This window comes from Panthera uncia, unplaced genomic scaffold (genome assembly GCF_023721935.1).
Source record: "Panthera uncia isolate 11264 unplaced genomic scaffold, Puncia_PCG_1.0 HiC_scaffold_1467, whole genome shotgun sequence".
Taxonomy (NCBI): Eukaryota; Metazoa; Chordata; class Mammalia; order Carnivora; family Felidae; genus Panthera; species Panthera uncia.
In genome coordinates, this window is record NW_026058104.1 from 27,835 (window position 1) to 48,084 (window position 20,250).

General features: G+C 62.2%; 3 protein-coding genes across 4 annotated transcripts; 2 read left to right on the top strand and 1 right to left on the bottom strand.

The window, feature by feature from the left end:
• The first annotated feature begins 691 nt into the window (after positions 1–691).
• LOC125917082 (SRSF protein kinase 3) lies at positions 692–5,397 on the top strand. The gene is made up of 15 exons (XM_049623337.1): positions 692–819; positions 906–1,036; positions 1,228–1,336; positions 1,475–1,562; positions 1,772–1,859; positions 2,379–2,485; positions 2,565–2,730; positions 2,838–2,863; positions 3,328–3,457; positions 3,538–3,780; positions 3,875–3,975; positions 4,346–4,453; positions 4,546–4,615; positions 4,696–4,788; positions 4,931–5,397. The coding sequence occupies exons 1-15, from the start codon at positions 692–694 to the stop codon at positions 5,113–5,115; spliced, it is 1,773 nt and encodes a 590-aa protein (XP_049479294.1). The 3' UTR covers positions 5,116–5,397.
• Positions 5,398–5,448: 51 nt separating this feature from the next.
• LOC125917084 (isocitrate dehydrogenase [NAD] subunit gamma, mitochondrial-like) lies at positions 5,449–15,395 on the bottom strand. The gene is made up of 13 exons (XM_049623341.1): positions 15,087–15,395; positions 10,938–10,976; positions 10,625–10,636; positions 10,294–10,391; positions 9,756–9,868; positions 8,455–8,515; positions 8,224–8,356; positions 7,974–8,107; positions 7,550–7,652; positions 7,308–7,454; positions 6,070–6,164; positions 5,924–5,984; positions 5,449–5,642 (listed from the first exon to the last, which is right to left on the bottom strand). Exons 1-13 carry the CDS (start codon positions 15,378–15,380, stop codon positions 5,541–5,543), a joined length of 1,392 nt encoding a protein of 463 aa, XP_049479298.1. The 5' UTR covers positions 15,381–15,395; the 3' UTR covers positions 5,449–5,540.
• A 132-nt stretch (positions 15,396–15,527) lies between these two features.
• On the top strand, positions 15,528–19,524 carry LOC125917083 (translocon-associated protein subunit delta). 2 transcript variants are annotated; one of them, XM_049623338.1, is made up of 6 exons: positions 15,528–15,626; positions 17,505–17,623; positions 18,415–18,489; positions 18,690–18,779; positions 19,101–19,166; positions 19,359–19,524. In XM_049623338.1, exons 1-6 carry the CDS (start codon positions 15,560–15,562, stop codon positions 19,461–19,463), a joined length of 522 nt encoding a protein of 173 aa, XP_049479295.1. In that variant the 5' UTR covers positions 15,528–15,559; the 3' UTR covers positions 19,464–19,524. The 2 variants fall into 2 exon arrangements, with proteins under 2 accessions (XP_049479295.1, XP_049479296.1); XM_049623339.1 differs by having other exon boundaries at positions 15,545–15,626; positions 17,508–17,623.
• The last annotated feature ends 726 nt before the right edge of the window (positions 19,525–20,250 follow it).

Here is a 20,250-nt window from a genome sequence, read left to right on the forward strand (position 1 = left end):
ACATGCTGGTGGACGCAGGGAGGAAGGCAGGGATGGCCGGGCGCTGAGGAGCTGGAGGGGAGACCACACTGCGTCAGGGCTGGGGTCCTCAGTAGGTGGGTTCCCGGGCTTCGACACCGTCCCAGCACCTCTGGTGGGAGCCGCCAGTTGCCTTCGGCTCATGCCCCTGATTCCATCATCCGGGATCCCCAGCGACACCACATTCAGGGGAGAGGGGGGCGCCTGCCTAAGGGGTCAATGAGCCACAGGAAAAGCGGGAACCCCACTGAGAGCGGGCAGGGAACAGGGCACCCATGGGAACGGGGAGGGCCTCCTTCGCCAAGGCTACCAGAGGCCCAGCAGGAAGCCAGAGAATGTTCGGAAAGTGTCACGGCGCCCTAGGGTATGTGGGGTGTGTAGTAGCGCCCGACCTGAGGACTGGGCTGTCCTGTCCACCGCCCCGCCTCAGCTGGCTCCAGCTCCGGAGCGCAGGGACTCCGCCTGGGAAGCAGGTTGCCGGCAGTCCCCACTCAGTGGGCCCCCTCGGCCACCCCTGGGGCAGGGCGGGGGCGGGGGGTGGCTGGGCCCGGGGACCAGGCTTTCCCGGGCGGCCCGTGGCCGCACCGCCTCCTCCCGCCGCATACCTTGCCCACAGCCGAGCAGCTGGGAGGCTATTTATAAAGGCGGGTGAGATCAGCGGCCGAGGCTATAAATGCGCGGGCCGCCGCCGGGCCCCACAGGAGCAGCCGCCCGGGGCGCGGGAGCTGCGGGCCGCGCGGCCGGGATGAGCGCCAGCGCCGGTGGCGGCGGCGGGGACAGCGGCGGCGGCAGCAGCAGCAGGTAGGGTTCGGCCGGGACGCCCTGGGCCCCCCGCCCCCGCCTTCCCCGGCGCCTCGAGTGCTCACTGGCCGCCCCCCAACCCGCAGCTCGCAGGCCTCCTGCGGGCCCGAGTCTTCGGGCTCCGAACTCGCCCCCGCCACACCGGCGCCGCGGATGCTGCAGGGGCTGCTGGGCTCCGATGACGAGGAGCAGGAGGACCCCAAGGACTACTGCAAGGGTGAGGCCTGGCCTCGGCGCAGGCGGCCAGGTGGCTGCCGCGGGACACAGGGCAGCTGGGGAGGAGGAGGGTGCCGAGGCCGGCCCACGTGGGCCAGGGGGCCGGCGGGGCTGGATCGTCCTGGCCCCCCCACACCCCCCCGCCCCAGGAAGGCGCCACCACCCACCACGCTCTACGGACTCCTTCCCCAGGCGGCTACTACCCCGTGAAGATCGGCGACCTGTTCAATGGGCGGTACCACGTGGTGCGCAAGCTGGGCTGGGGCCACTTCTCCACCGTCTGGCTCTGCTGGGATATCCAGTAAGTGCCCCCTCCGCCCACCCACCCCCCCGGGGCCCAGTGCCAGCCAGGAGCCCACCCCTGGGCTCCGTTGGGGCCACCACGATGCCCCCACGGGTCTGGCCGGGCCGGCGGCCGACGCGGAGCTCGGTGTTGCAGGCGCAAGCGCTTCGTGGCCCTGAAAGTGGTGAAGAGCGCGGGGCATTACACGGAGACCGCCGTGGATGAGATCAAGCTCCTGAAATGTGTGAGGCGCCACCCTCCCCGCTCCCGGCTCCCAGGCAGGGCGGAGTTCCCAGAGGGGCAGGCTCCAGCTGGCTCTGCCTGGGAGGACCTGCGGGAGCAGGCCAGGGAGCCGCAGCCGCAGCCGAGGCCGGAGGTGCGCGGGGGGGCGCAGCAGGGAGCAGCCGGTGAGGGCCAGGGTGGAGCCGTTCGTTCGTGGTCGCTTTGCTCCAGGTCCGGGACAGTGACCCCAGTGACCCCAAAAGAGAGACCATTGTCCAGCTCATCGATGACTTCAGGATCTCAGGGGTTAACGGAGTCCGTATCCTTTGCAGGACGAGCAAAGCGGCGTGGCGGCAGCAGTGCCCGCTCCCGCCATCCCAGCTGCCGGGGCCTCGGTTTACTGATCTGCACAATGGGGGCTTATCCCTTCTAGTGACACTAGTCTGCAAAATAGCCCCACCGCTTTGGGGGTTGTGTTTGCGCGGGGGCCAGCGGATGACCGGGCGGGCATCGGTTATCCACGGGCATTGCCGAGTTACCCCCAAATGGCAGTGCCGTCCACCGAGGAGCTGCTCCAGAGGCTCTCTGGCAAATACTTGGGCACGGGAGTGCGGCTGGCCTGACAGGCCTCCGTGTCTGCTCCCCCGGTGCCCTGCCCCCGGGACGAGCACCCAAGGTATCTCCCAAGTGGCACACCCGAGAGTGGCAGGGACACCATAACGACACCGGGCAGGTGGTGACTCTGCACCGCCAGACCCGTTGCTCCCCAGCTGCAGGTGGGCGGGGCCCGTGCCCCGCTGCCGTGGGCCCGCCGGCCACCCTTCACTCCCAGCCCCAGATGTGTGCATGGTGCTGGAAGTCCTGGGCCACCAGCTCCTCAAGTGGATCATCAAGTCCAACTACCAGGGCCTGCCCGTGCCCTGCGTCAAGAGCATCGTGAGGCAGGTGAGCATCACGAGTGCTCTGGGAGTGTGGCGAGGCGGCCGGGGCGGGGCTGCGAAAGTTCCGGAGTGGCTCTCCCCAGGTGCTGCACGGCTTGGACTACCTCCACACCAAGTGCAAGATCATCCACACAGACATCAAGCCCGAGAACATCCTGCTGTGTGTGGGCGACGCCTACATCAGGCGCCTGGCCACCGAGGCCACAGAGTGGCAGCAGTCAGGGGCCCCGCCCCCATCCCGCTCCACAGGTACCAGCGCGAGCCCGCGCGGGCCCAGGGAGGGGCCCGTGGGCCTCAGCCCCCACCTGAGTCTTTGTTCCTTTCTCTCCCCCGATGCCCCGACTGCCCCCCCTCAGTCAGCACTGCCCCCCAGGAGGTCTTGGTAAGTTGGGGTGCTCCTCTTTGCCTGGGCCTCATCTCCCCATCTCCTCAGAGCTCCCTCCTCGGCCTCTCTGGCCCCATCCCCTCCCCACGTCCCTACCCTCCCCAGGGATGAGGGTGAGACACAGGGTGGGTCGCACACGTGGGCGGTCGCTTGGGCGCCACTGCCTCCGTGGGCGGACGGTGCGTCCAGGGCCACGAGGGGCCCAAGCTGCCCCCCCCCCCAGGTGAGGCGGGCTCCGAGCTAGACGAAGGCCCATCAGCTGCCCCCAAAAGTCTAGCTTCGGGCAGCGAAGGACTGGCGCCGAGGTGTGGGCCACAGCGGGGTGGCCCGGCGTTTACGTCCACGGTGGCCCTAGGGCCCAGAGGCCCCGTCCCCCATGAGCATGCAGGCCGCAGGGAGAGGCGTGGGTGCTCAGGGGCTGGGCGGTGGGAACCCTGGGGTGACCCGGGCTCTGATGGCAGCCCGGGAAGCTGTCGAAGAACAAGAGGAAGAAGATGCGGCGCAAGCGGAAACTGCAGAAGCGGCTGCTGGAGGAGCGCCTGCGGGACCTGCAGAGGCTGGAAGCCATGGAGGCGGCGGCCCAGGCCGAGGGTGAGGGGCCGCGGCGCGCGCCCGGCAAGCGCAGGCCACCGGGGTGCCGGCTCACACCCCGCCTCTGCCCCTCTCCCCAGACGCTGGCTCGAGGTTCGAGGGGGGCAGCGGCTCCACCTCCTCTTCCGGCTGCCACCCCGGGGGCGGGGCCGGGGCCGGCCCCTCCCCCGCCTCCTCCTCCCCCGCCACCGGGGGCGAGCGCAGCCTCAGCCCGGGCTCCCAGACGTCAGGCTTCTCGGGCTCCCTTTTCTCTCCCGCCTCGTGCTCCATCCTCTCAGGCTCCTCCAACCAGCGGGAGACCGGGGGCCTCCTGTCGCCCAGCAGTAAGTTGGGCCGGGCCTGCGGGTGGGCTCGGTGGGGGCTGGACAGGCGGGGGCCCAGCCGGCTCAGCCTCTCCCCCTTCTCTTCCTTCTCCAGCACCGTTTGGTGCCTCGAACCTCCTGGTGAACCCCCTAGAGCCCCAAAACGCAGACAAGATCAAGATCAAGATCGCAGACCTGGGCAACGCCTGCTGGGTGGTATGAGCCGGTCTGGAGAGCAGAGCGGGCACCCGGCTGCGAGGGCAGGGGCACAGGCCGGCCTCCTCCGAGCCCCACGGGCCCCGAACCGCCACTCATCCAGACCCCGGGCTCTGCCTCCTGACACAGACCCGGGACCGAGCCCAGACCAGCGTCTGTCCCATCCAGTCACCAGAACTGGACCCACTGCAAGGGGCGGGGACCCCTGGGAAGAGGCCAGTCCCTCTCGGGACCTCTGGGGACCCTGAGGCTCAGAGGGAGCCCCACTGAGCTCCTTGGTTGCCCGGCCCAGAGGTGGGAGATGGTGGGGGCCGCTGGGGGCGGGCCAGCCGCGGCCCCAGCTCCTCCCCAGGGCTCCCCTTGCCTCCAGCACAAGCACTTCACCGAGGACATCCAGACACGCCAGTACCGGGCCGTGGAAGTGCTGATCGGAGCCGAGTACGGCCCCCCCGCCGACATCTGGAGCACGGCGTGCATGGTACGCCCCAGCTGCCCTGGCCTAGGGCACGTTCCCCGCCCCCCCCCCCCCCCCCCCCCCCAGCCGGCAGCCTCACCTTCTCCCCCTTCCAGGCCTTCGAGCTGGCCACCGGAGACTACCTATTCGAGCCTCACTCTGGAGAAGACTACAGTCGTGACGAGGGTAGGGGGAGGCCGGCCCTGGGCTCAGCCTGGGGGCCTCCCGGCCGCCCGGCCGCCGCCCAGCCTCCTCTCTGTCCACAGACCACATCGCCCACATCGTGGAGCTTCTGGGAGACATCCCCCCAGCCTTCGCCCTCTCGGGCCGCTATTCCCGGGAGTTCTTCAACCGGAGAGGTAGGGCCGAGCGGGCTCGGGCCCCCTGGATGTGGGGGGTAGGGCAGGGAGCACGGGCTCCAGAACGGGGGGAGGGGGGCACGGGGTCCAGAGGCCCCCTTCCTGGCAGAGCCTAACCTCCGGCCCGCTGGCCGGCCCCCAGGAGAGCTGCGGCACATCCACAACCTCAAGCACTGGGGCCTGTACGAGGTGCTCATGGAGAAGTACGAGTGGCCCCTGGAGCAGGCCACACAGTTCAGCGCCTTCCTGCTGCCCATGATGGAGTACATCCCCGAGAAGCGGGCCAGCGCGGCCGACTGCCTCCGGCACCCTTGGCTCAACCCCTAGGCCCCACAGGCACTCTGCTCAGCTTGAGGCGTGCCCGCCCCCCCACCCCCTCCCAGTGCCTTCAGGGAAAGCCGGACGGCTCCCGCCACCCTGCGAGCCACCCTTCGGGAGCTGCCCTCCTCCGCCCGGCAGCGTACGAGCTCTCTCCCGCCCCGCGCCCCGCGGCAGGGCGGAGAGATGCTGGAGCCAGGCCCGCCATTCAGCGTTCATTCTGTCCCCAGCCCTCACAGAGGGGCCCCGGATGGGAAGTGTGCGTGTTTCTTTTCTTAATAAAGTGTGAACTGAAACGTCAGCGTCCCGGAGTGACAGAAACACAGGAGCAGAGACCCGGGCCCCGGGACGGAAGCTGATTTACTCTGGGTCCGCCCACCAAGCTGGGGCGCCGGGAGCGGGAGGGAGTGAGCTGAGGCAGGCCCAGGGACAGCCTACGCCTCCACAGCCCGGCCATTGATGATGCGGATGTGGCGGATGATGTCCTGGATGGCTTCCGACGTAGTGCCCTGGCCCCCGATGTCCGGGGTGTGCATCTGCGGGAGACGTGCGAACTTGAGCGCACACCTGAGCCCTGAGCCCTGACCCCTACCCGGGGCCGCCCGTGGTCTCCCGTGGCTTGCAGGGGCGGGACCTGCCAGCGGGAGGGCGGTGGTACCAGCTAAGGCCAAGAGAGCCCTACCCTGGCCGGTACCGCCCTCCCCTTGGGGACAGCAGGAAGTGCCAGGTCATCACCTCGGCCCCTCAGGTAGCACACCAGCTCAACCCCCCACTGGGGGGGGGGGGTTGGGGGAAGGCGGGGAAAGAGGAGCCTCACGTTTTCGTTGTCCATGGACGCCAACACGGCCTTACGGATGGAGGCAGCATAGGAGTGGAGCCTAAGGAAGGAGGGAAGCTTTCGGTGCTTGGGGCCTGGGGGCTGGCCGGGGGGGGCTGGCAGCTGGGGGTCACGGAGCTGCTTACTTGAGGTGGTCGAGCATCATGCAACTTGCCAGCAGCGTGGCGGTGGGGTTGGCGATGTTCTTATTGGCAATACTCTTGCCCGTGTTCCTCGTAGCCTCGAGAGGGCAAGACAGGAAAGGGGATGGTAAGAAAGCAGGGTCGGACACCCGGGAGGCTCAGTCGACTGAGTGTCCCAAGTTCGGCTCAGATCTCACGGTTCGTGAGTTCGAGCCTCGCATCGGGCTCTGCGCTGACAGCTCGGAGCCTGGAGCCCGCTTCTGTGTCTCCCTCTCTCTCTGCCCCTCCCCTGCTCATGAGCTGTGTGTATGTGTCTGTCTGTCTCTCTCGCAAAAATAGACATTAAAAAAAATTTTTTTAATGGTTTCACAGTGTTATGTGAATTTTACCTCATAAAAAAAAAAAAGACCTAAAAATAGAAGCTAAGAGACCAACAAAACGTGGTCTCTCTGTACAACACGATATTATTCAGCCACCGTAAGAAATGTTGTTGGGGCATAGAGCCATGCCACAGTGTGGATAGGCCTTAAAAATACTACGTTAATGGGGCGCCTGGTTGGTTCAGTCGGTTGAGCCTCGCACTCTTGATTTCAGCTCAGGTCATGATCCTAGAGTTGTGTGATTGAGCCCCACGTCGGGCTCCACGCTGAGCATAACTGCTTAGGATTCTCTCTCTCCCTCTGCCCCACTCCCCTGCTCACACGCTCTTTCTCTAAAATTAAGGAAAACAAAATACTGTGCTAAGGGAGAGAAGCCAATCATAGAAGGCCACACGGTATATGACTCCGTGTAGGAGATGGCCAGAAAAGGCAAAGCCAGAGGGACAAGAAAGCAGATGAGTGGTGGCCAGGGGCTGGGCGGGGGGTGCGAGTAACAACCAACAAGCACAGGGTTTCTTCTTTTTTTTAAAGATTATGTATTTACTTTGAGAGAGAAAGAGAGTACAGGTGGGGTAGGGGCAAAGAGAGAGGGAGAGAGAGAATCCCAAGCAGGCTCCACGCTGTTAGCACGGAGCCCAGTGCAGGGCTCGAACTCACAAACCGTGAGATCATGACCTGAGCAGAAATCAAGAGTCAGTTGCTCAACCGACTGAGCCCCCCAGGTACCCCCAATACTGGGGGGACGACAACATTCTGGGACGAGACAGTGGCGATGGCCACACCGTATCCTATACTTTCAGCGAACTGGATGAGATGCGAGCTCTCTAGCACAGAAAGGCCAGCGGCCCTGGCGACACTCACCGTCTCAAACACGGCGTACACGTGGCCGTAGTTGGCCCCAGCCACGAGGCCGGGGCCCCCGACCAGTCCTGCGCAGACATTGTTGACGATGTTCCCGTAGAGATTAGGCATCACCATGACATCAAACTGCTGGGGCCGGGACACCAGCTGCAGGGCAAGGGGGGACAGGCAGAAAAGCTAGAGCGCACGGGAAGCCCACCGCACCGGAGGCAGGTTGCCGTGGAACCCGGCAGGCCACCTACCTGCATGGTGGTGTTGTCCACGATCATGTTCTCAAAGGTGATCTGGGGGTAGCGGGCTGCCACCTCCTTGCAGCACTGAAGGAAGAGCCCGTCGCCCAGTTTCCTAGGAGGGGGGCACAAGATGCCAGCTTGGCCACTGGAACAGTCAGCCGGAGGCACGGGGTGTACAGATGGCCAGAGAAGCTGGGTTCTGACCCCTGACCAGTCCCCCGCCTGTACGACGGGCACGATCCTGCTCTACCTGCCCAAAGTATGCGCTGTGGTGACGCCGCGGCTGGGAAAGGGGCAAGAGGGCACGCCCCCTTGGGGGGCAGCGGGGCCCGGGGCCCCAAGTCCCTAACAGCAGGGCAGAGGAGAGTGTTCAATTCAGCCGTTTCACAACTGCTTGCAGAACGGGCAGGGACACGGCAGGGGTGGGACATACATGATGTTGGCCTTGTGCACGGCTGTCACTTTCTTGCGCCCGCTCTCCTGGGCCAGTTTGAAGGCATATTCGGCGATGCGCAGGGACTTGGCCTTGGTGATGATCTTCAGGCTCTCCACCACTCCAGCCACACTCTGGGACAGACGGGGAGAAGAGTCCCTCCAGCACAAGCTTCTCCTTGGGCCTGGCCAGGCTTGTCCCCAGCCCCCACGACCCAAGACAATAAGGGGACAGCCTGGGTCCCACCCACCTCGTGTTCTAGGCTGCTGTACTCGCCCTCTGTGTTTTCCCGGACAATGAGGATATCTATGTCCCTGTGCCGGGTCACCACTCCTGGCAGGCTCTTACAGTGGATGACATTGGCATAGAGGTCCAGGCTGGTACTGGGAACACAGAGAGAAGAGCAGCCGGCCAGTGCCACGACCGTCTGCTGCCACACTCCGCCCCTGCCGAGCCCCCACCCTGTGCACTGGGCTCTCACCGAAGGATGTTGTTTCGGGATTTGTGGGACGGTGGCAGGTTATGGTTTGTTTCAATATTACCTGCGGGACGGAAAAAAGACAGGCTGGAGAGGGGGCCCCTGGGCTCAGCGATGCCACCACATTCCCCATCCTGAGCAAGGGAACGCGTGCCCAAGGCAGCATCAAGCAGAGGAGGTGGCTTTACCGGCAGAGGTACCTCGCAGAGCGCCAGGGTGGTCTCTCACGTAAGCCCCGTGAGGGCAGAGAGTGCGTGCGGTTCACTGAGGGGTTCTGAGGGCCTAGAGAGGGACTGGCACGCAGCGGGCACTCGATAAATACTTAATGAATGAACAGATGAATGAGTGAACAAGGGTTGGCAGCTGGCTAGGAGACCTTGCCAGACCCCGGGCAGGAAATGGCAAGATCGGGGTCTGGCTGGAGAGAAAGTGACCACTCCTGCTCACTAACCGGCTGGCTAGCCAGCCTGGCGCCAGCAATGTGACCTTGGCTGGCGTCACCGTCAGGCCCTGCATCGAGGTGCCACATGAGCCCCAGTTCAGGGGCAGGTGGTGGCTGCCTGGAAAAGACTATAGTTTGGGCCGGGGCGGACCCGGGCAAAAAGAACGGGCGCAAGAGGAGGTCAGCAGCCTTCAAGAAAAGGCGGTCAGAGGGTGCCTCGAAGAGCAGGCTTTTCTCAGGGCCCACTGGGGCCACCGCCCCCTCCAAGTCACGCCCTGCCCACACCACCTTTGCCCACAATGCCTCAGGCACCCTTCAGTTGCCACGCTGGCCCCTCTGCTTGACTGCCAGGGGCTGGGGCTCCACCCGGGTTCAGCTCTGCTCACACAGAGCAGGTGATGGACTATAGCTTACAGAACGAGTAATGCAAGCATTTTAAGAACATGTACCAAACCCAGGCAAACAGAGGAAGGGCTAAAATTCCTGTCTGTAACATCCACGGCTGTGCCAGCTACGGGCAAGGCGGCGGGAGAGGGTTAAAACCGCATCCCTGTGACATACGGTTCGTGAGAAAAAGACCCCGAGGGTCAAAGCTGACCCCGGCAGAGAGGGCTGCGCCCCAGGAGAGAAGGGGGTGGGGGAAGCCCTTTACTGAACAGGTTCCTGTCCAGCCTAGTTCCACATGCTCTCAGAATCGCGGCACAGACCCCAAAAGTTTCTGTCCACTCTCCAAGCCCAAGGGTCCTCCCCAGCCAGAAAAAAAACCCTAAAGTCCAAGTCGTGCGGCCCCAGGGACAAGTGTGTGTCGGCTTGGAAATGAGAGGGATCGTGCACGGTGCCCCGCCATGGCCTCCGCACTCACCCTTCAGGGCCACACGGTTCCGGCGGATGGCCATGATGGCATTGCGGATGTCCTCTTCGTCAGCGTTGGAGCTCACGTGCACCTCTTCAAAGTCCACCGGCACACATGCATGCCTGGGGCAGAACTGGGTCAAGGTGGCGAGCCCCAGGCCTCCCCCACGCCTCTTCTAGGAAGCCCGCCTGGACTACTGGGCGCAGAGGCCTGGCCACCACCGCTGTCCACCCTGACCTGGCTCTGCCTGAGGGGAGACGGGGTCGACCTGCGCCAACTGACGGGGAGATACTTGAACTCTACAACACAGTTAGCAGCAGGACCGCTGCCACCTTCCTCGTGCCCGGGATCACAGGCACTGGGACAAAAGGCCTGGGCTTTCAGCCCTCCTGCCGCTGCCTCAAGGGGCGCTGGGGCAGAGCCCTGGCCAGTGGGCTTCTGGGCTGACGGTCCCTCTTGGCACAGTTCTCAAGCCCCGCCCCCCCGCCGGGATATAAGCTCCCCTAGGGGTACGGGTCAAGGGGAGGTAGGCCCAAGGGCCGTGTACCTGAACACAGACTTGACATGCAACATGAGCTCTGGCCCGATGCCATCCCCCGGGATCATGGTCACCGTGTGCCGCCCACCATACTTAGCTGACGGAGGCTGGAGAGACGGGAAGGTGAGGGTGGGCCCGGTGGGCCGGCCAGTCATGAGGTTCCAGCTTGGGGTTACCTGACCCCGCCACCCCAGCCCAGACAAGTTAATCACGGTGGGGGGGGGGTTCCTTGGTCGGGAGAGTGGCGGCAGAAGCAGTCCCCACCCCCGCCTGGACTTGGCTCAATCCCAGAGCAACTAAAAGCCCCAAAACTTAACAGGCAGATGAGAGGAATACTCACAATTGTCTGTTGCTAGAGGAGGGACAGAAAGGAAGAAGACATGAATCAGCCAGGGTTGGAGGAACGAGGCTGTGCCCAGGGAACGGGGATACTGTGTAGTGCGCTTTGGGTGAGGAGGGGTGGGTGACCTCTGAGACTGTGCCTCAGAGAGAAGGACCCGGAGCGCCAGGGAACAAACAGGCAGGCACAGCACACATACGTGCATGCACGCACACACCTACGCACGCACAGACAGGTGCATATGTGCATAAACACTAGCGTTCTCGGGCGCACACACATACACACGCGCGTACACGCTCTGGCAGGTACTTACGGAGAAGCTCCTCCGGGGGGCCTCGTGGGCACCTAGAACCTGGCGAAGAGAACCAGATGCCAGTGGTTGTTGTCCGGCCCAGAAAGTCGATTCGGTAAAGGCCAGCTGAACTCTTGGCAGGGAAGAGGAACCGTCCCCACCATGCCCAGCCAGGTCCCACGCGTCATCCCTCCGCCTCACCCCTGCACCATCATGTGGTGAACGGCACGTGGTACGCACCCAAATGGCCCGAGAGCCTCCATTTCCCAAGGACCAGCCAGTCAAATCATCATGGAGGGTCGTGGCGACCCTCTATGCTTCCGTCAGCTCTGCAATCAGCTCTTAATCAACTTAAGAAATGTTTCTCTCTTGTGTTGTCTGATTCTTTATTAGCCAATAATTAGTCCTGCCCAGTGATGTTTGCTGTCTATAACGTGGAAAAGTTGGCACACTGCACGTGGCAAACCCTGGGGCGGCCACAACAATCATTTTGTCATTTTTAAAATCTTTTTTCCTTATGGGGCGCCTGGGTGGCTCAGTCGGTTAAGCATCCGACTCTTGATTTTGGCTCAGGTCATGATCTCACGGTTCGTGGAATCGAGCCCCACGTCGGGCTCTGTGCTGACAGTGCGGAGCCTGCTTGGGGTTCTCCCTCTCTCTCCGTCTCAAAATAAACGAGCGAAACTTAAAAATTTATAAATAAATCTTGTTCCTTATTACAAAAACAACACACAGTCCTAACACGGAGATCAGAACAAAAAGATAGCACCCAGTCCCCTGTCCACCCAGAGACAGCCACTGTTGGCATCGTGGGAACGGCCCTCCGGAATCACAAGTCCAAAGCAAACACGCCAGGGAAAATCTAACCATTTTTAGAAGAATAACAGACGCCAATCTCTCAGAGGGCTTTCACAAAGGACTGCAAAACTGCTCTGTGGCCTACGTGGAAGATGAATGTCCCCAACCCCCCGACTCAGAAACAGCCATGTTTGGCCACCCCAATGCCACGTCTGACAGCTTCAGAGTAAAAGCCATCCGAGTCAAAGGGGACAGCTGTTGAGCAGTGATCCATCTAGGGTCCCCGCACAGTCCTGGAGGTAGACACCTGTCTGCCACGTGCCACTGCGGAGGGCCTAGGCATCCTCACTCTGCTCCTCCTGCTCCCCACCTGGGAACACACCCGGTGTCTCTCAATCCAAAGAGGCAGGGGCAGAGCCAAGGTCCTTTTTGTCACTTGGAGATGCTCTGCCGATTTCCCACTGGGGCAGCATCAGAGTATTCCAGCCAACAGCAGGGTCACCGTGGCCATCTTGCAAAGAGCCATACCTTCCTGCTAGAAGTCTAGAAAGCTCAGACAGAGGCTGATCATCCCCTCTGGGTTTCCCACGCTGGTATTCACAAGGCGGCCACTTGCACAGGCTCTGGCGGCATAGGTGTGCCACTCACTCAGCCAAGCCAGGGGCCAGGAGGGGGGTGACTACTAGGACAAAAGGCTTCGGGGTATCTGCTCATCCATGTGGCCCCTGGATCTGCAGCCACAGGCACACTCAGGGCTTTCCAATTTTCCTTTCTAGCACCTATCAGTATCTGGACTCATTTTTTTTTTTTTTTGAGAGAGAGAGAGAGAGACAGAGAGAGAGAGACAGAGAGAGAGAGAGAAGGCACACAAGCAGGGGAGGAGCAGAGGGAGAGGAAGAGAATCCTAAGCAGGCTCCACACTCAGTGTGGAGCCCAACCCATGAAGTCACGACTGCAGACGAAATCAAGAGTCTGATGCTTAACCACCCAGGCACCCCTGGATTCACCTTACTTGTAGGCTCTCGATATGACTTGTGGAAGGAGGCTTCCACCGCCTTTCTTCCAGGAAGCCTTCTCTGATGCCCTAAGGCTGCCAAGTTGTTGGTCCCCCTTGGCTGACACAACCAGTCTCAGGGCAAGGCACTGCCCAGCTACCAACCATTCACTGTCTCCCCCCTCCACCCCACCAACCACAATATACTTAGGTTGTCCCTAGCAACTGCCTCGGTCCCTCCCCAACCCCGAAGTCCTTGAGGGTGGAAGCCATATTGGTCCAATTTCCTACTGTCATCCCAAGACCGAACAGAATGCCCGGTCCAGAGCTCAGACATAAGAAACATTTCCTGAATTAATGAACACGCCAGAAAATGAAGGAAGAGATGGTGGGCTTGGGGGTCAGGGAGGCCTCGGTCTAAACCCACCATCTCTTGGTAGCAAACAGTTTAACCTTGCTGAGCTTCCTGTCTAAAACCCACAGAACAGAGGCACCCACTTCACGTGGCTGCTGGGAGGACGCAGCAAGCCATTTGGTCCCCAGCAGGGCAGGCCCACTCCTTCACTACACCAGCCCCTTAGGCCAGTTTTCATGGCTGATGTCCAGTGGTGGGGGCGGCATGCGGTGGACCCCTACAGCTCCCAGCAGTAAATCCTCCTGGGAGTCCGCTGGTGCTACGCAGGTAACTCGGCCACGGTGGTGAGCTGCCCCTTCACCTAGCTCTGTATCTGGGCCACCACCCCCACCGCCCACCTTGGATCACATCACCACCTGGGCTAAACCTCTCCCTCACCTGGTCCCGATGCTAGATGTTTCCTTCAGGCTTTAGCCAAAGCCCCAGAGAGCTCTCAAGATAGACTTACTCCCCTGACCTTGCTCAGGACAGATACAGGCACCTTCCCTCGAGGGCTTACACAGGTTCTACCTCACACCTATGCCACCCTGTGACATTACCCATCAGAGACGCCCAGTTGAAGGCAGGATGGGACATATGCTCAGGCCTGCCGCTCACTCGTTAAGCAGGGAGGTGGACCGTCAGCCATGCTGTGATGGCGCCACAGAAAGAAAGGGGTCCTGGGTGGTATGTGTTCCTGACAAAGGATTCCCATGCTCCACATCTTAGCGAGGCTCCTTTCCTTGGCATGTTTATGTTACATCAAGTGCCGATGGTGGCTGCATGTTTTCCCACAAGGTCCCAATCAGTCGGACCAAAGATCTACGGTTCATCTCTAAAGCTTCCCATACCCAGGACAACCAGTCTCAGGGCAAGGCACTGCCCAGCTACCAACCATTCACTGCCCTCCCCCCACCCTAACGTGGACACAAGCACACATAGAAGGGGAGGTCAGGGAGGGCACAAAAGTCTTCACCAAGACACCAAGGGAGCCCAGCTGCCAGAGCCATCAGGGCCTCTGGCAAGTCCCTCATCAGCAAGTTAAGAGAAATGAAAATTTCATAAAGCATAAACTGTCAAAGGGTAGTCTTCCCGAGGGGTCAGAAGGCAGAGGCATAGCACATGCGTCCACAGGAGTGTCAGCAAAGTCACAGGATTCTGGAAGGTCAGGGTGGGCTAGATCCTTTGAGACGGGGGAAATTGGAACCCAGAGACAGGAGGGTGGCCACACTGTAGGTTAGTTGGGGGGAGCCAGGCCAGGAGGTCATACCTCTTGTCCCCTAAAATCAGTCTTGGCTCGCTGATGCTTCGGATGGCTTCTGACCCACCCAGGGACTAAGTTATCCTCATTTAAGTGTGTAAAGAGAGAGGAATGAGACTTGAGTGAATAACCAAGGTCCTAAACGGAGAACTGCGGAAACAAAGCCCCCACGGCCACCCCACCTCACCAGCGTCAGAAAATCTAACTCCCTCCCATTCCGGACGCCTGGGGGATGAAAAAGCATCTGGAACTATAAAAATGTCGGGGGGGGGGTGATGCACTTGGCAAAATTCGGTTCTCCAACTCCACTGGGACAAGTGACAAAAAGGTCCGCAACAGAAAAACCCGAGGAGGTACTGGGGCTAGGAACAGGATTCCTGAGGCCGCAAGAGGAAGGCGGGCCGGGACACGTGACCGCTTCGGCAGGGCTCCCACAATATACTAGGGAGTTGACACTCTGCCGGCCGCTGCCCGCTCTCCCCGCCCCTCCGGGGCTCCCCCCGCCCAAGACCGAGACCCCTGGGAAAGCCCAACAAAGGGCCCACTTGATCCAATCCCCTCACTGACAGCGGAGGCAGCCAATCAACTCCGGCGCGTAGCCCTCACCCCGCCCCTCACGGGGCCCACAGCCAATCGGGCTCCAAGACGCTCCGCAAGCCAGCCGCCCTCGGCCTGGCCCAGCGAGCGCTGAGGCTGTCCCCGCGGACCGCTGCCCCTTCTCACCTCCCAAGGACGGCAGAGGAGGGCCGGTCTGAGCACCGCTTTCGCAGCGCCACCGATGACTGCCGCCACCTTCAGCGCCATGACGGAAAGTGAGAACCGCCGCACGTCCAGACACGTAGACACCGCTCTCGCGAGAGCTTGGCAGGGCGCGAAGTGCCGGGAGCCGGCATGGACCCAGTAGTGCGCACGCGCGCTGACGCGCCGGTTCTCACGCCCCCTTCCGGCGCAGAGAGCGCCGCCGCCTCCGCCGCCGCTGCCGCCGCCGCCGCTGCCGCCGCCCGTCGCCGTCGCCATCTTGATGGGGCGGCCACCGAGGCCTCTGGTCTGGGGAGGGGACACGTCAGTGCCGCCTGTGGCGTCACTGGCCCGCCGGCGCCTGATTGGCTGCCCCCGCTGCTTACGCGTCGCGCTTCCTCGTCTGCCCCTCGTGTTCAGGGGAGTCTCTCCCTTTTTCCCTCGGCAGAGAAGAGGCGATGGCGGCGCTGGCATCTCTCGGCGCCCTGGCGCTACTCCTGCTGTCCAGCCTTTCCTGCTGCTCAGGTAGCGGCCTGGCCGGAGCCCCTTTCTGGCGAGCCTCTCTCCCACGACTGGTGGTGCGTGGGGGGAGGAGGGGTGCGGGCGAAGCGGGGTTCTGGGCCTTCTTCCTCCGAGAGGCAGGTGGCCCCGGGGCGCGGCGACCGAGGCCACCACACGCTCCTGCACCACACACGTTTACCCAGCAGCCAGGCTGCTGGAAGAAACAGCCAAAACTTCCCAACCCCCCCCCCGCCCCGTCCGCCCCTCCGAGGAAGAGTACCAGAGTCTGTCTCGTTCCCAGCTCCAGCAGGGAAAATGACATACGTCCCTGCTCCCACCGGAGTTCCCAGTCCTGGAGGGGGTGGGGGTGGGGGTGGTCGGACAAGAGCAAAACTCGGCAGCGCAGGGCTATCCGAGTGAAAGACTAGGCTAGTGGGAGAGGAGCCACCTGACCCGGTGCAGTGGGGCCAGGCCTCCCCAGGAAGGGAGCTGTAAGTGAAGAGAGGAAGCGGGGATGGGGCCCGGCAGAAGGACCATGAACGTGGGCAAGTTAGATTGGAAAAGAGGGAAGGAAGGGGAAAAGGGTGGGGGAGGGCTTGAGTGCCGGGCCAGACCCTTGACTTTTTCTCTGAGGCCCTGGTGTATTCTTACAGGGCTTCTCAGCAGAGTTGAGCCACGGTTAGATCTACATGTACATTCTTGAGAGATTCTTAACACCTGGTGGCGGGGTTGAACTCAGGAACTGGAGTCCAGAAGCGTGTTGAGGAGGAGGTCCTTGCAGGAGCCAGCGCTAAGTCTGGGGGGCCTGAGTCAGGGGTACTTCGTACACATTCACTTTACCTATGCGCCACACCACGCCGCCACTTGGGCCAGTGCCTTTGGTGCCTGGAGGGTTTCATCAGCCTAACTGGCTTCCCTACTCGCGCCCTTCTCACCTGCCCCTCAGGAATTACCCATGGTGTAGCCAGTGGTGTCTGGAAGGGACAAACCTGACTGTAAAACCCTGTGGTGCTCCACAAGGTCCTTAGGAAAAAAGCCAAGCTTAGCGGGGCACAGATGTGGCCCCTGAGAACCAGCCCCCACTAACATTCCCAGGCATCTTCCTCCTGTTGCCCAGCTGCAAAGCTTCTCTGTCTGCCTCATGCGTGGCTGTGCCAGGACACATTCAGAGAGCAGCTGGCTGAGAACTTTCCCACTGGTAGCATCTGCTTGGCACCCTGTGATTTAGGCAGTGTCCTTCCTTCCCTGCAGCCTCGAGCAGCGTGATGATGGCTGAGGCAGCCTCTTTTCTCTCAGGGCAGCCCTGTTAAAGGGTACAAGCTGTGCCCGTTTTCTTCCCTCGGAGACACTGGGGCCAGTCTTGGCCTTCTGCCAGCCGTGGGTGGGGGCAGAGACCCTTGCATCTCAAGCCCTCACGGGTTGCAAGCTGCACCATGCTTGGTGTCTGTGGAGGGTGCCTTCAATAAACCGGCCAGGGCTGTGCACGGCTCTGAATCGAGGTCCGGCTGCAACCCCAAGCCCTCGCATGGCTTCCGTGTCCATAGGTCCAGCCACAGGCCCCAGTTGTGCAGTGAGTCTGTCCTGCTGCTGCCGCCTCCACCCCCTCTCACGTGCGTGCTCGCTCACCTGCTCTTCTTTTGCCCTTACGTTGAGGTTCCGCCTGTACAAAGCCTTCGCAGCCCTGGCCTTCCTTCAAGGCCATCCCACCCTACCCCTTCCACCGCCACTGCACTTCTGACTGAGTGTTCGGATCTGTCTCTCACATCCCACCTGACAGGTTCCAAAGGGCCCCGTCTGTCAGCCGACAAGGTCTGGGAAGTGGGTCTGGGCGGTCCCTTCTGCCCCCCAGCCCAGCACCCACCAGTTGGGCCTTACGTAAGCACGTCTGCCTCCTCCCCACAGCAGAGGCCTGCGTGGAGCCCCAGATCACCCCTTCCTACTACACCACCTCGGATGCCGTCATTTCCACCGAGACCGTTTTCATCGTGGAGATCTCCCTGACGTGCAAGAACAGGGTCCAGGTGAGGCAGGGTCCAGGGGGGATTCAGCCAGAGCCAGAGGTCCACAGGGAGCCTGGGACCTTGGGCATCAGGTCCTCACGGGCAGTTGATGGGATCAGACCCAGGGACCCATGTAGACAGAGGGAGATTGAGGATTTTGACTTAACGGGTAGAGGAGAGAGGGTAGGGCACAACCAGGCCAGACTGTGTGAAGCAGGTGTTAAGAGAACATTTTCCTAGTCTGCCTCGGTGTGGAAACGTAGGTAGACGTCTTGCTGTGCCTTGTAAGGGTACTGGGAAATGAGAAACAGCAGAGGTTTGGCCCCTGAGCGCCCATAGCCCGGAGCCCTTTACTGGTTGCTGTTTGCCTAGGTGGTCTTTTCTGAGTACAACACTCCTTGGGTGGCTCGGGGGCACCCCCTGACCCCAACACCCTCTCCCAGGCTCAGAGGAATGAGTACACTTCAGTTACCCCACCCGTGTTCACAGTTAACAGGCTTGCCGTGGGTTAGGGAGGTTGGGCCATAGCGGGGATGAGCCCCCCTCATAGGTAGATGTGCAGAGGCAGTAACAGCATCAACGGGGGTCGGCTTCCTGGCATCGCTCCGGTTGCGGCAGGCCTAACTCCATGGCTCTTACGTGGTGCCCCCTGCCAGACACAGTGTGGTCCCCTGGTGTGCCCAGCCTCCCTGCCCACAGGCCACGAGTGCTGCTGTGAACAGCACAGTGGGGTTTCTGCTGACGGGGGGGGGGGGGGGGGGGGGGGGAGGGGGGGGGGAGGAGAAGGTGACTCTCTCTTTGTCCCGTCCCAGAATATGGCTCTTTATGCTGATGTCAGTGGAAAACAATTTCCCGTGACCCGGGGCCAGGACGTGGGACGTTATCAGGTAAGGGATGCTGATGCCGCGGTTGTCATTTGGGGGGAGGCCACCTGCCCACCGGCATGACTTTGAAGCCCTAGGGATGGCCCAGTGGAGCAGGATTGCGGTTGTTTGACTCAGGCCGCGGGTGGTGGTACTGTGTCAGTGCTGCCGGGGGGCCTGGATGTGTCCACTGTGCCCACCTCGGTCAAACCTACCCAACCCAGGTGTCCTGGAGCCTAGACCACAAGAGTGCCCATGCAGGCACCTATGAGGTCAGATTCTTTGACGAGGAGTCCTACAGTCTGCTGAGGAAGGTGAGTATCAGCGACCCGGAGCCCCGCCCAGGCCTACAGGAGGGAGGGTGCACCTCACTTCCACGGCCACCTCCGCCCTGTAGTGCCTCTTACCCGAGCTCCGGGCCACTAGGGGCCTTGCCTTCACAGAGAAGGCTGACCCAGGGTCGGGGGTGGGGGGGTGGCACGCCTTCCTGACCACCTGCCACGCCTGTGCTCGCACCTTCCGTGTTTCTCTCTTGCCCGGCTCTTCTGTCTTCCGTGGCTTGGGCCAATGTTCCCGCTCGTCCAACCTCTCCCCACCCTGCCTGGCGGCACCCCTGACCCAAGCATCTCTTGCAGGCTCAGAGAAATAATGAGGACATTTCTATCATCCCACCCCTGTTCACAGTCAGTGTGGACCATCGGGTAAGCGTGCTGAAGAGGCCGGCCGGTCTCAGGGGAAGCAGGGAGCGTGCCGCAAGCCTTGCCCTTTTTGAGGGGTGGGGACGGGCCGGGAGAGGGTCGGTGTGCCTTTGCGCCCTAGAGGGCAGGTGGCCGGGGCTGGCTGGTTCCTCGCCCTTCTCTCCCCTGAGGTGGCTTTGGTCTCCTTTCTTGCAGGGCACCTGGAATGGACCCTGGGTCTCTACCGAGGTACTGGCTGCAGCCATCGGCCTGGTGATCTACTACCTGGCCTTCAGTGCCAAGAGTCACATCCAGGCTTGAAGGTGGCACCGAGGGGCCCTCCTTGCTACTTTCAATAAACAGTTGCTGGCTGTCACCGGTATTCGGGACGTGGGCTCCCGACTTGCGTTGTCGTGCCTTCTGCACATGCGCAGAGCTGGGCCACCGGTCCCCTTAGCCACCTGGATGGCGCAGGCACTGGCTGGGGCCTCACTCTGCTGCCACAGGCTGTCCTTCCTTGGCCCCAGTTAGGCCTTCCCTGCCCGGTGCCCACGGTGTCTGCCTTCTGCCTCTCCCAGCTACCCGCATAGGTTTGGGCAGGCCGTGGGGTTGCGCTTCTACCCAGCACCTGTTGTCTTCTGGCAGAGGGGACGGCCTCGTTCTCTCCTGCCCTCACCTGGCCGCTGCACGGCAAGGTCTCTGTGGCCCGCCTGGGAGAGGGCCCGGTGACCTGCCAGCAGAAGGGCAGCTGCCCAGAGAAAGTCAGGGGCCGTGGCCAGCTTCCCTGGAACGTGGCAGTCAGCAGCACGCGTAGGTACAGCGCCACCTGCGCGGAGCCCCGGGCTCGAGCCGCGCTCCTGAGCGCGTACCTCCCGCGCTGTTGCCGTGGGGTGTCGTGGGCCCCCCTACTCGCTGGTGCGGCTAAGACCGCTGCACCTGGTGGCGGGCGGTGGGGTGGTCCCTCCAGGTCCCGCACCCCACCTCTGTGTTGCCTCCCCCTGTGCTCTCACTTCATGGTGTCCGGCGGGACGCATAGAAGGCACAGGAAAGTGGAAGGAAAGGTGACGTGAGTCCTCACGTCTCTGAGGAGCCAATCTCGCCTCTTCCA